A 14,958-nucleotide genomic window follows, 5' to 3' on the forward strand; every position below is an offset into this window, starting at 1 on the left:
CACCATTCTGAATAGGAGCCTATATAAAACACAACCCTGCCCCCAGGTTATAAAAATAGACAAGAATAAAAGATAAAAAGGTTTGAAATAGTTTACTGCAGCTTTTCTTACAGCTTGTTTCACAAATACATTTTCAATAATCTTACAAGTGTATACGATTAGGAACTATACAAAAACACTGTACTAGATGTCCATGGGTAATAAAACAGCCATTTTTAAAGGTTTCTAAAAGATTATATACAGTCTTACAGATTGTGACCAGAATAGTAATAGGCAGAGCTTGCAACATGTCCAAATGTACATTAACAGCTTATAATAACAGATCAGCACAACTCACACTATACAACCATAGCCCTCAATGGAGTTTAGCACTTAAACCATACATTCACTAAAATAATAAAATACTTGTATATAAAAAAAGTAACAGTGAGGTTTGGAAAGAAAGACTCCCCAACTCGCAGTCTGTACAGTTCAGATGTCGCTGCATTCTTCATAGCAAAGCGGATCAGATCTCCATTGGTGAGAACACTATTAAGTCTGTTAATGCTGGATCAGGCTGGACCCTCATAGGCGAGTGCGCTACCTGCAAAGAAAGACCTCAGTTTAGAAATATTCCTTAAGTTATAGAAGGGTTATAAGCTCAAGTCAGAACCTTCCTCGTTTATAAGAGCACATCATATTCACTTCTTTCTACAATAGGTCTCCACTCATCTAATGTGTATGTTGTATCTGATCTGTGGCCATAATACAAAACAGAAAAAAAAAAAGTTTGCCCCTTCATCATATTTAATATGCTTTTAAGTAGACAGTTATAGTATGTTGACCAATGGGAGCCTCAGATTTAGGAAAAGGTGCATACAGATGACTGTCTATAGAAGTTACAGAAATAGGTAAGTAGTTCCGCCATCAGTGATATGTCCGCTCATGCAGTTTACTATGCATTATTGGTATTTAGGTCAGGTGGGGAAGAAATAAAAACCCACACATTATTAACAGATATAAACTTTTAATGTAGCACATAATAAATATTAGGACAAGCTCCGAGTAATACACTGAACACATACATAACACTTTACAAGACTTTACAAGACTGATTCTGTTTGTGTAGTTAAGCCATCTGTATCATTCTCTTCTCAAACAGATGACAAATATATACTGTGAGCATAAATCATTTCTCTACCATGATCGGGCTGCCGCTTCCAAGGAAGTCAAGTGGATCGCTGGTGATTTTCAGATCTAAAAAAGCAGAAAAAGAAACAGTATAGTCACTTGCTGCAGAATTGTGTTAATACATAGACTAAAGGAGCACTACTGCCAAAATGGATACTATGTCATACCTAGCGTATGACCAGAGAAAGTACTGTAGGTTGGCATCAGTTTTTGGCAAACATGTGCTAAACAAAGGTTAAAGGGGTTATCCAGCGCTACAAAACGTGGCCACTTTCCCCCTCTCTTGTCTCCAGTTTGGGTGGGGTTTTGAAATTCAGTTCCATTGAAGTAAACAGAGATTAATTGCAAACCGCACCTGAACTGGAGACAACAGTAGGGGGAAAAGTCCATGTTTTTGTAGCGCTGGATAACCCCTTTAAGTGTAAGGTAAAAGGTATGCATATACCCTTATCACTACAGTAGCCAAGTACTGGCCTCTAATCCATAGTACAGGGCCACTGGGACCAGCAATTGGCTACTGCAGAGACTGAGTATACAGACATATCAATTCAGCCATATAAAACACACAATTGATGGGAAGATTTCACAATATGAAGTTTTTGTTTTTTACAGTCATCATAAGTCTTATCGCTATAGAACCATTCAGCCTGGGTAAAAGCAGAACAGCATTCTCCAGTGTTTAACACATTAGTACCACCTTTACCAGAGTAGCTAAGAGGTCATAGCCTCTATACCTAGGCCTAAACTGTTGTAAGAGCTGCCCACATAATTCCCAAGCATCTGTAGAACCAGAGGTTGGGGAATACTTGGCCGAGGCCATCAAGCATACAATGCTGGTCAGTTCTAAACTAGACCATTTAATAAAACGCAGGGACAAACTTAGAAAGTAAAAGGGTATAGAAGACACATACCGTCTCCTGGAGCAGGTTGAGAAGTCTCCAGTAAAGAGGCAGCATCTGTTGGCATAACTTTCTCTGGACTGCACATGAAGACGTCATCAGTCACGCTGGTCTCAATATCCACCTCTGTGTCACTATCATCCTGTGCTTCACTTGCTTCAAGGCCTAAACATTTTGCGAGTCCTGGAGACTCTTCCACTCCAAAGCTGGCAGCATGAGTCGGAACCAAATACTTAGTGAGGTCAACCGCTACTGGAACCTGTATCAGGCACAAAAGACAAAATTACAGTCACTCTACAAATAAGGCTAGGTTCACACAAGGTTTTTTTTGGAAAAAACTTGATAATGTTTGTTTTTTAACGGACGCAAAAATGAGGTAGAATACGGTTTTTGTGTAAGTTATATAAAAAAAAAAAAAAAAAAAAAAAAAAAATCTTTAATAATGGAGGTCAATGGAAAAACGGATGTACCCTTTTTTTCTCCCTTTTTTGCAAAAAGTGGATTAAAAAAAAAAAGATTGCAAAAACGTAGTGTGAACCGAGACTAACTTACTAACTTTTCTCTATTGGTTGTTATAAACATCAAAACTTACGGAATCTGTCTCTGTAGGTTCTGAATACTGCTCTACAAGATCGGGTTCTTGGTTCTGCAACCTGAAGTAGGTGAAATAAGTTACCAATATGTCACTATGAACATTGATCTCATTGTAGTCAGGGATTAGGGCATCTATGGGACATATAATAGTACAGTTCCAAACTGAGGAGTAGCTGCTATAACTATGAGCAGAGGCGCATTTAGCACACTCTCAGAGAAGCAACTGTTACTTTACAGAACTGGGAGAAGTGCTTAGCTGAGAGCTTCTCTACCAGTGTTGCTGCAGGAGACATTCTATAGCAAGTTTATAGCAACCTCCTGCAGCAAGCTAGGGAGAGGCACTAAGCTGAAAGCTTCTCATTAGAGATGAAAGTAAGAGCATGTCGAGTCTGATCGTTCAGCACTTACACGTATACAATCTATGGCTGATGTGCAGCTGAACGATCGGACTTGAGCATGCGTTGCGCTCATCTCTACTTCTCATGGCTTGCTCTAATGATTGGTGGGGGTCTTGGCACAGAACATGACAAATTAGAAATTTACACTTGTTTCCAACAAATAACAAGAGTTAAAGTGACAGCAATATGTTACTCGTATGCCAGTTAACAAGGCAGGCACAGGTCAGGGTAAGACATTGTAAACTATGATCAAGAAGTGAAATAGTGATACTCTTTTCTTTTCCGTTGTAGTGTAACCAAGCGCCATTATATGTCCTTTTAAACATTTATAGAGATATCCTGGATATACAGAGCCCTAGATCTAGCACACAGAAGATACAGAATGTAGACAATACCTTTCTTCTGGCATAGCGAAGAGAGATTTTCTTACAAGGAGTCTGTCAGGGCTCGGCGACTTCTCAGGTTTTACGCTCTCGGCTGCTTCTTCTATCCCATTAGGGATTGGTGTTCCTGAGTTCCGTACAACTTTTTTGGTTGATTTTGGTGTGTTTGTCTGGGAAGAACTTTGACTTGTTCTAAGACCTAGAAATGAAATAGAGATTTATTTTTCTTTGCATTGGCTTACAATAACCTAGGTATATGCAAGCAAACACAGACAATACACATTACTGAGTGATGACTTCCAGAGATGAGGAATACACTTACTTCCAGGTAACTTAGCAGGACTCTCAATCCTAAAGAATCCGGCATCAAACACCACTGGATCCACTTGCATGGGGATTACTGGGGCTTCTCCTTCGGTCAGTGGCTCATCTACTTTGATCCTATTTCTCATCGCAGCTTTAATGGAAGCAAGGCGACTCCTGGCAGCAGATCTCCCAGTGTCTCCGTGGTTCTGTTTCCCACTTGCAGCTGGCACTACTTTTTTCTGCACACAGTAAAAAATTTAATTAAAAGGGGTTGTTCAGGATTACATAATTTAAGTGTCACACTTATCCACAGGTTGTGTATGGTATTATATTTGGACTCTATCGACTTCAGTGGAACTGAGCCGCAATGCCATACACACACAGGACAGTTCGGATAATCACTTTAATCAATCTGCAACTGAAGCTTTAACTGCTGGTTAGGTTCTACTTTTTCCTAATAGCATCTAACCAGATGCTATTAAAATAACACTTTCTAATCCTGTAGAAAACAGGTAATTAAAAAGGGGTTGGCCACTTTTATAGGAAAATTGTTTTGTGTGTAGTATAAGTGTATTCACGTTTCTTACTGAAAGCAGCTCCCTGTGTACCTCAGAGCTAAAACCAGACTCCCCTCCTTCTGGCTGTGCTGTCCTGCTCTGAGGTGATTCTGTCCATAAAATGGCTGACATGGAGGAGCATGTGACCATGCCCCACCTCCAGTGTCCTCTATAGGCATATAGAGGCTGAGTGGTGGACACTGGGGGTGGGGCATGGTCACATGTTGGACAGAAATAGCACAGAGCAGCACAGCCTGGAGGAGGAGAGTCTGATTTTAGCTCTGTGAGGTACACAGGGAGATCCTGTCAGTGCGTACAGTTACTAATACTGTACACTGGAAAATATTATAATAAAGTGGCCAACCCCTTTAAATGGTTACTGTTGCTTCAAACAACGTCCACCAATGTGATACTCCCTAACAAATTAATCTGGGAGGTCAATGAAGATACAAAATGCAGCTAGAACTGCAAGGCAAACATAACTTACCCTTATAACCTTCTTAGCCTGGACTGTATTCTGCTGCCAGGAGTTTTCTTCCAGTTTTCCAAGATTGACAAACTTTTTAGTTACATCTTCAATCTAATAGAAAATAAAGTTGTAAGCTTGCCTTCACATTGTGACTATCTTTTATACTCTTATTTTATTAAGTGATTTTCCAGGCAAAAAGGCCTGCCAATATCGACAGGATCTGAGCCTGCACACAGTGAACAGAGATTTTCTCTGTTCAGTGTCTATGTTCCTGTGGACAGCTCATCAGTCCTTTTTGCCAGGAAAACCCCCTTTAAAAAAAAAAGTATATAACTAGAGATGAGCAAACCTCGAGCATGCTCGAGTCGATCCGAACCCAAACTTTCGGCATTTGATTAGCGGTGGCTGCTGAAGTTGGATAAAGCCCTAAGGCTATGTGGAAAACATGAATATAGTTATTGGCTGTATCCATGTTTTCCAGACAACCTTAGAGCTTTATCCAAGTTCAGCAGCCCCCGCCAATCAAATGCCGACCGTTCGGGTTCGGATTGACTCGAACCCAAACTCTGTTCGCTCATCTCTATATATAACTTGTATATGCTATACACACATGCGCCCTCTTGGCAGATACAGTTTTTTATAAAGATATAGTACAATATTATCTAAATAAAAAAGTGTAAAAAAAGAAAAAAAAAAAAAAAAAACGTATTAAATAGAATCCTGTAGTTAAAGGGGTATATCCATCTTGGATGCTTATGACATAACAGGACACATGACAATAAGGGTACTATTAGACGGGCCGATAGGGGCAAGATAATAAATGTAAACGAGCACCGATCTGCTAGATCGGCGCTCGTTTACTAGGCCTATTACACGGCCCGATAATCGCTTAACAAGGGCTGCAGGGACATAGTTACCGATGTCCTTGCAGCCCTTGTTTAAACGTTATACATTACCTTTCCAGGTTGCAGGGCTCCTCTTCCTCTGTGCTTCTCACTGGGTCCCATGCGCTCCAGCTTCAGAGTGGCCTGTCTCAGCTGACAGTCCACTCAGCCAATCAATGGCCACGGTGGTCCCGGCCTGTGATTGGCTGAGCGGCCTGTCAGCTGACAGGCCACTCTGAAGCTGGAGCGCGTGGGACCCGGGGAGAAGCACAGAGGAAGAGGAGCCCTGCAACCTGGACAGGTAATGTATATCGTCAGTCGCACACAGCTATCACACGTAGCGGTGCGCGGCCAGTGGCCGACAATTATAGGTCAGAACCTATATCAACGATCAGCCGATGACAACAATCGGCTGATCGTTGTCCTTATTACAGAGAACGACAATCGGCCGAAATCGGGCTGATTCGGCCGATTATCATTCCGTGTAATAGTACCCTAAGGGTCCCCTAGATGCAAAGCCCACACTGACCTTTAGATTGCGGGCTTCTGGGTGCCTGACGAAAGCCAAGGCAAGAGAGTTACACAATTGCAAGCTACACTGTTTGCACCCTGTAAACAGCGTAAATCGCAGGTGTAGATGTGTAGATCGATCGGGTCCCACATCTAGGGGACTCCTATGGCATATCCCAAGAGTATTCTGCAAGTATCCTAGCAGTCATTTCTGCCTTTGACAAGAATCAATTGCGACCATCATGGAAAAAGGAATACAGAGGACAAGCTTATTTGTTTAGAAATAAATTGGGCGATTTTTGCAGAAGCTTACCTGAAAATAGATCATATCCCAAAATCCATCAAGATCCGAGCACGTGGTTTCCTTCTCCCCCAGCTTAAATTCACAGTTGTTAACCAGTCCCTCAAACTGCTTAAAGCGCTCAGAGATCAGAAGTCTCGTCTGTCCAACGGTGGTTCTGATCAGGTCTTTGGCTTGAGGAAATAAAACGGAGACATTGCTATAATACCTCTCCCATACAGAGGTGATGGATATGAATTAGAGAGCTGCTAATGCTACAGTCCCTGAAGATCACAGCATTGCCACAAATACTGTGTTTCTCTAGTGACTTTGCGTCCATCGTGGTGATACAATTTTCCCACCTCTCACAAGTTATAGTTTTCTATTATAATCGTTTTTGGTCTTTACCATCCTCTGGAATATCCAGGTCAATTCTTCTATCCCAATCGCTACACAACAACGTCAGTCTCTTAATCTCGGACTTTAAGGTGTTCCTACAATAAGAATTGCAAGCCCAATTATAAAGAGATTACGCAATGGTACAAAATTGTGTATAAGTAAAGATCTATGTGGATAAAGTTGCATTCACATATAAAACCAACACAAGGCATGTATTGGGTTTTTGACTAGTGACTAACCGGAAGTAAGGCACATCGTGAGCAGGCTCCTCTGCTGGAGGGGTCTTGATACCCTCTGCTGAAGTCATAGCCTTTGCTGAAGGGGTCTTGATATCCTCTGCTGGTGGGGTCTCGATAGCCCCTGCTGGAGTCCTATCCTCTGCTGGTGGGGTTTCTATATCCTCTGCTGAAGTCATAACGTCTGCTGGAGGGGTCTCGATATCCTCTGCTGGAATCATCTTAACATCCTCTGCTGAAGAGGTCTCAAAATCCTCTGCTGGAGTCATCTTGATATCCTCTACTTGAGGCTTAGCCTCTACTGGTAGGGTCTTTATATCTTCTGCTGGTGGGGTCTTGCTATCCCCTGCTGAAGTCATAGCCTCTGCTGGAGGGGTCTCTATATGCTCTGTTGGAGTCATCTTGATATCCTCTGCTGGAACCATAGCCTCTGCTGGACTGGTCTCGATATCCTCTGCTGGAACCATAGCCTCTGCTGGTGGGGTCTCGATATCCCCTGCTGGAATCATAGCCTCTGCTGGTGGGCTCTCGATATCCCCTGCTGGAATCATAGCCTCTGCTGGTGGGGTCTCGATATCCCCTGCTGGAATCATAGCCTCTGCTGGTGGGCTCTCGATATCCCCTGCTGGAATCATAGCCTCTGCTGGAGTCATCTTGATATCCTCTGCTGGAATCATAGCCTCTGCTGGAGGGGTCTTGATATCCTCTGCTGGAACCATAGCATCTGCTGGAGTCATCTTGATATCCTCTGCTGGAACCATAGCCTCTGCTGGAGGGGTCTTGATATCCTCTGCTGGAGTAATCTTGATATCCTCTGCTAGAACCATAGCCTCTGCTGGAGGGGTCTCGATATCCTCCGCTAAAGGGGTCTCGATACCCTCTGCAAATGGCTCACACCATGGAGGTGTTACTGCAGGACTGGCATCGCTTGCACATTCTAAAATAAACAAAACAGGAGTTTGAGAAGAAAAGTCCTGGCATGTCTGGCCTATCAGCATATCTTGTGTACTGAAGTACCATCATCCTGGGGTGAAGCACTAAGGCTGACTTCCAGCTTCACTTCTGTGGCCATCGGTGACGGCTCAGTTAGAAACACTGCATCAGCCTCTTGATCTTCTGCGATATGTCCTCGGGTAACCACAATGTTTCTACAACAAAAGACAATAGGTCACTAACAGCGACGGCCAACAACTATAAAAACCCAAATATATAGGCTCCTGCTTACCTTATACTGTCCAAGGGGCTAAACGTAAAAGTAGGGGTTAAAAATGCATTAGCCCTTTTAGGGGTCATGGGATGAAACGTGAATGTAGACAGGCCATCTAAAGGTTGGAATACAAAGTTCTGTGGGGCAAAGGACGGCTTTCTTTCATGTTCGCCAGGCAACGTCTCTGGTACGCTCTCACTTTCTACGCAGGAGTCTTTGAGGATGTGCTCCGGCTCTTTAATGACAGGAACCTATGGACAGATAAAGCTACAAGTTACTGGTTCACCAGTGGCCAAGTATGTCTTAGATGACACTATTAGAGAACTGTTACAATGGAATGACCAACAAAGGCAATGAGGACCTCGGCAGCCATTTTTATACTACTCAAGTACACGTGGGACAGACTGGAGCACGACTATAGGATCACAGTACACAGGACTGTTTGTAGTCTGCAGCCATGTGAATATGTACATCTGTCTGGGTGCTGTAGACACATCTGAATAGGACATCCCCAAAGTAATATTTTTATGCATTTTAACAATGTTTCAGCCTGCAATTCTTCTGCTGCTGCAGAACTACAACTCTCAGCACAGCCTTTTGTCGAGTTGTAGATTTGCAAAGAGACAGATTATCTATTCTATACATACACACATTGTAGCCTCACCTCAGGTTTGTCAATGACCATTTCCGGACTGTGAGGAGAGCCATGTCCAGGGCTTTTATGTGTGCCTGTTCCTTCTTCTGGACTGCTCTCTCTTGTAGACTTCTTTTGAGGCTTCGTAGCTGCAGAAATAAACATGAATACGGAGGGAGATCAGCAGTGTATCAGATACTTATTTTCCCCACTGTACATCAGAAGTGTTGTGAGTGCTTCATAAATATGGTATTAGGTCAAACCCCTCATTCACCCCTCCATCTATCTTCAAGAACTAAGTAACTACCTGCGATATTTTTTGCTGGTGCTTTAACAGCAGTTGGAAGTTTGGAGACTGCATTTACGGTGGATCTTGTTGTTCTTGTAGTTGGAATAGCAGAAACTTAAAAACAGCAAAGTATAAAGTCACTTATCAATATATATAGTCATTCGCCATTATAAAAATATGAATATCTATGTATTTCTTTACATGGATTTTACCTTTGTTTTCCCTTTCATTCTTTTTCACAACCAACGCCTGTCCTCGGCCTTTCGGACCTGCACGATTGACGGGGACTTCATTTTTCAACACCCTCACCTGTCAATATCAGTGTCACCTTAATCATAGTTATATAAAAAGGGACAGAAATCATAAGGCCAAGAAAGAGTCTTACCGGAATGGTCCGATTCCGGGTCTCATTCACACACTGTTCTGTCTTCACTGTAGATCGTGTAACTCTTGTTACAATGGGTGCAGGGGGCTAGGGTGGGAGAAAGAAGCATACATTTATATTGTTTTTACCAGCCGGCATTACATTGCAAGCTACTGTGTGAGGACACTATAGCGGCACACAAAAACACAAGGGTATTTCTATTATGCTTTGATCAAAATTTTAAGTGGTGGTCAGAGTGCTAGGACCCTCTACCAATTGCTAAAACAATGGGCACAAGCATTCTGCCCAGCAGAAGAGTAGTGTAAATATTTAATGAAAGCGTAGAGGATAGAGACTTATAGAAGCTGATCTATGGGGGTCCGACCGCCTGGATACCTATCAATCCTGAGAATGGGGATGCAATCGCCTTGAGGCGAATGTGGAAGCATTCAACGTCTCCATAGACAATGAATAGAGCAGTAGACGTGCAGGAACGCCAAGTGCGCTATTCACTGCAGGGTGATTGCATCAGCCCGCCAGCTATTGATAGGGGGATAACATGCACATATTGGAATACTACTTAAAGTGGTAGCCATTATTCAGTCCAATGCAGCAGGATACCCTCTCAAAACTCTGGCAGGTGTGCAGCCCGCTCATAAAGCAAGTGGTTGTAAGTTTATTATAATGCAGTCTATCTTGCTCTCTGCAGATGCATGTACCACCTGCTTTAGGTGCTGCATACCTGCCAGTTTTGAGAAGGTATCTTGCCATGTGAGTGGAATGCTAGGTACGCAGGTAACTTTTTACACGTTCTAGAGATGTGTTGAAACTTTTGAAATCAGTCAGGATCTTTGTGGTCAGACCCAACTAGTCCCTAGAACGGGTGAGCATGGGGCAGACCACTACTCTCCCTACTTTCTGTGTATGGGACTAAGACACCTTAGTCACATGGTACAGAGCTTGAACACTTTTAAAAGGGTATTACCCCCAAAAAATCTTTTTTACACTATGTAATAGCCCACCCATAGCTTTACATATTGGCCAAAGCTAGTTATTATGTACTTTGAGCAGTTTGGTGCTTTTTCTGCAGACTCACCCCCTCTGGAGGCAAAAAAAATAAAAGGATGTAAACAGAGTCCACTCCGACACTGCTCCTTTCTCCTGGCCCCCACCCTCCGTGTCTGTTATCACGTGTCCTGTCTCTTCAATGGGCCGAGTTAGCGATTATAACCCTGCCCACTGAGGAGGGGGAGGACACCTGCCCTGTAAGTGTGCACCCTCTACCTGCACACACACATACACGAGCAGGATCCGGTTGTTCCAGGTTTAATGTAACCCCCAGGAATCGTGTTAGTCACATTCCCTCCGCCTCCTTATCCCCTCAGCCACCGTAGCAATCCACCCACCCGGACATCATCCCCTGACTGTTCCTGCTACCTCACCATCTCACCTTTGCTACCTCATCTCTGCTGTATCATGTGGGTAGCAGCTCAGCTGTAACATGGACCAATCAGGCAAAAGCACTGCACGATGGGAAATTTAGTTCCATCTAATGTACATCAAGCCATTACCTTCTTCTCTTTTTGCTTCACTTTAGCAGCAGTCTGTGTTGCAGGCACAGGTAAAAGCGAGGTTTCCGGTTTGTAGATTCCACACTTGAAGATGCCTTTACTGGCTTTTTCCCGCTGCTCCTTCAGTTTCCGCAGCTGCTTTTCTTCCTTGAAGCGCAGCAGCTTTGCACGTCGTTCATCCTTGATGATCTGCTCTTTAGTTCTGCTTTGATTTGCTGCATTGGAGAAAACAGAACATACAGTTTCAAGCCTGAAAACTCCTAAACAAGGCATATAAAAATATAACTACGCTGGTCTATAGGGTGACCAGGTGATTAACCAATGTTAACTAAGGAAAGGGAGAAACCAACCAGTTACTTAGAGGTCTGCGTTACTCAAAAACTAGTGGAAGGCTCCATTCACTACAATGGAACCAAGTTGAAAACCCCACCCAAACTGGAGACAAGAGTGGTGCTGTCTCTGGAAGAAAGTGGTCATGTTTTTCTAACTCTGGACAACCCCTTTAAGCACCGCCTGAATATAGATGGCTCTCTTACCTGGCTTACTTTCATGTCCTTTAAGCAGCCCAGACTCGTTCCCCTCCTCTATTACAGCAGTCAGGTCCTGCTCCCGCATAAGACACACATTGACATCGGCCAGCGACAGACCCCTGCTCTTTCTAAACTCCTTGTGTCTGTTCTCCTTCTGCGTTATGGATTTACGTCGGGCCACTTTGGCCCTTAAGTTATCTATGCTCATGTCTTTTTTATATCGGTCTGCAAACTGGGAACGGACATCCATTTTTGTTTTGTCACCTAAAAGAGAAAGAACACGCTTAAGATATTCAGGAGTAGCAAAAACAAAAAAAAAAGCAACTAAAGTGTCTTTCTGGAAACTGCCCCTGGGCCTATCCACTGTGATCATGTATCCGTCTGAACTCTATGAAGTGCTGAGGCATTGTTGGTTCCCTGGCTGATGGCTGTATTTCTGGCCCCAGTGATGATGTGAGCAGTGAAGTCTATGACTAACTGCAGTGGTCATGTTACTGTCCGAGATCAGGAAACTTAAAGGGAACCTGTCACCCCACGTGCCGGGGTGACAGGTTCCCGACCCCCCGTTAGAGCCCCCTATACTCACCTAATCCCGCCGGGTCCCGCTTCTGGAGGTGGTCGGGTGATGAAGATCTCAGCCGCTGCAGCCCGGCGCGCGCGCTGAGAGATGAGTCCAACGCTCATAGAGAATGACGGAGCGCTGGACTCTCCTGTCATTCTCTATGGGTGTTGGAATCATCTCTCAGCGCGCGCGCCGGGCTGCAGCGGCTGAGATCTTCATCACCCGACCACCTCCAGAAGCGGGACCCGGCGGGATTAGGTGAGTATAGGGGGCTCTAACTGGGGGTCGGGAGCCTGTCACCCCGGCACGGGGGGTGACAGGTTCCCTTTAAGGTCCCCAATACACCCTATACTTTTGACAGCCGTACCAGCTCTTTGCCACAGGTTCGGCCATCAATATTACTGTGTATAAGGTTCTTATGAAGACCACCGATAGATTGGGTCAATGGAGATAGGGAATGGGTGTGATGGAAGATCACTTTACCTCTTTGTTCAGGGAGAACTAAGCCACAGCCAGAGCTAAGAGCGGGTGCATGGCCAATTTAAAGTGACTGTACCAGCAGGCCCAGGCTGAAGCACTGGAGGCGGGCTGACCCACCCTTAGTGGGAGGAGACCCCCGCCCTTCTATGATAGGGTTCCATTGATTGTAATGGAACCCTATCATAGAGGGGCTGGGGTTTCTACCCACTAAGGGTACTATTACACGGAACGATACATCGGCCGAATTGGCCGATTATCGCTCTGTGTAATAAATGCAACGATCAGCCGATGACAACGATCATCGGCTGATCGTTGATATAGGTTAGACCCTATTTACGTCGGGCGCCGACCGCGCACCGCTGCGTGTAATGCCCCTATTCCACGAGTCGTTTGTAGGAGCAAACGCTCGCTGCCGCCGCTATTCAACACGGCGTCAGCGAGCGGGTGAGTGCGGGAGAGTCTGGGGGAGCTGCAGGGGGGCTGCCCGGGTGATCGCTGATCGTCCGGGCAGCCCATAGGATATAGCAGCATCTGCTGCCGACGGTCCTATTCAACGGAGCGACGGCAGCAGATCGCTGCTATATCAGTCGCTTGTTTTTCAACATGTTGAAAAACACGCGACTGCAACGATCAGCCGACATGAACGATGTCGGCTGATCGTTGCACTCTATTCCACGGGACGAATATTGTTCGTAGCGGCCGTTATCGGCCGAATACGAACGATATTGCTCCTCTAAACGACCCCTGGAATAGGGCCTTAATAGCGGTGCGTGGCCGGCGACTAACGATATACATTACCCATCCATGTTCCAGGGCTGCTCCTGCCATCCGCTTCTCCCGGGGTCCCGTGCGCGCTCTAGCTTCACATCGGCCTGTCAGCTGCTGACAGGCCGCTGTGAAGCTAGAGCGCGCACGGGACCCCGGGAGAAGCGGACGGCAGGAGCAGCCCTGGAACGTGGATGGGTAATGTATGCCAGTTTAGCAAGGGCTGCAAGGACATCGGTAACGATGTCCTTGCAGCTCTTGTCAAACGATTATCGGGCCGTGTAATAGGCCCAGTAAACGAGCAACGATCGCTGCTTGTTTACAGGTATTACCACGGCTTTATAGACATAGCACAGACTTGTTACCTGCTCCTATTGACCATGGGTGCATGTAAACAGCCCAGCACCCCTACACCCCCAGCAGCCCGGACCCCAGGATCTACACAGAGATCAATCATATATCAGAGAGAATTCTGACAGCAGTCAGACTGTAATGTAGGGAATAGCATCAAACTCAGGGCCTGCAGCTGTTACAAAACTACAACTCCCATCATACCTGGGCAGACAAAGCTTTAGCCAGGCATGATGGGATTTGTAGTTTTGTAACAGCTGGAGGGCCGGGACAGCCTCACCCACTAACTCAGAAGCTGATAGTCCGGCATACTAACATAAACTGCATCACATGACAACAAAATCAGCTCAGTAGTATCAGAACCTAATGGAGCTCAGTGATCAGCAGCTACTGCTCTCCAATACACTGATGACAATAGGACAGATGCGAGCGGCCGTACACCGGATCAGAACTCACCGGACACCCTGACACCGATTCCTTCTTCGCGGCTCCCGCACTCTCAAAATTCAAACCAGCGGAAACTCTCCCTGATTGGTCAGTTTACAGCGCGCTGATTGGCTGAGACGCGACCACCCCTAGGCGGCTATTTGCTTTTTAAAATGCGTCACGGCTGTAGGGGGTGGAGTCTCATTTGTACTACGCATGCGTCCTGTTGGTGCTGATAGTACGCATGCGCCTCAGAAGTGACAGTCTATAAAGTACCGATGCACTGTGAGTGGGAACTAGATGTAGCTGTGACTATTACGCGTTCTTCTCACTGACGTCCGGTACGGCCCGGTGCCGCAGTACACGTCATGGCAGTCAATAGGTTATGACGCTATGTATATTGAAGGGGCGGTCTGGTGGCGCAGGTTATGATAATAAAAATCCATCTGTGACGCCATCACTAAACACTACGAAACGTTACCGAGGTATCCGGGTACAGAGTGGTTATTGTACCTGAGTATCCTTCCTCACAGCTAATGGATTGAGCAAGAAGGACTTGTTCTTCTCTTTTCATGCTGAAAAATAAGTCAATTTTCAGTAAGTTTAAAATTAATGGGAGCAATACAAAACCGCATGAAAAGCCACATGAAAATGTGCACCAACAATGATTTTGTGTGCGTTTTTTTTTGCCCAT

The 14,958-nt window shown here is 45.0% G+C and overlaps 1 protein-coding gene across 1 annotated transcript; it reads right to left on the reverse strand.

Moving 5' to 3' along the window:
* Window positions 1-431: 431 nt before the first annotated feature.
* Window positions 432-14,446, reverse strand: DLGAP5 (DLG associated protein 5). The gene is made up of 20 exons (XM_069949301.1): window positions 14,295-14,446; window positions 11,687-11,944; window positions 11,151-11,365; window positions 9,601-9,687; window positions 9,428-9,524; window positions 9,234-9,329; window positions 8,957-9,075; window positions 8,311-8,543; window positions 8,103-8,233; window positions 7,963-8,022; window positions 7,086-7,143; window positions 6,859-6,953; window positions 6,484-6,644; window positions 4,795-4,887; window positions 3,767-3,989; window positions 3,457-3,643; window positions 2,662-2,722; window positions 2,082-2,328; window positions 1,181-1,236; window positions 432-583 (listed from the first exon to the last, which is right to left on the reverse strand). The coding sequence occupies exons 2-20, from the start codon at window positions 11,928-11,930 to the stop codon at window positions 506-508; spliced, it is 2,541 nt and encodes an 846-aa protein (XP_069805402.1). The 5' UTR covers window positions 11,931-11,944; window positions 14,295-14,446; the 3' UTR covers window positions 432-505.
* Window positions 14,447-14,958: the final 512 nt, after the last annotated feature.

This window comes from Dendropsophus ebraccatus, chromosome 13 (genome assembly GCF_027789765.1).
Source record: "Dendropsophus ebraccatus isolate aDenEbr1 chromosome 13, aDenEbr1.pat, whole genome shotgun sequence".
Taxonomy (NCBI): domain Eukaryota; kingdom Metazoa; phylum Chordata; class Amphibia; order Anura; family Hylidae; genus Dendropsophus; species Dendropsophus ebraccatus.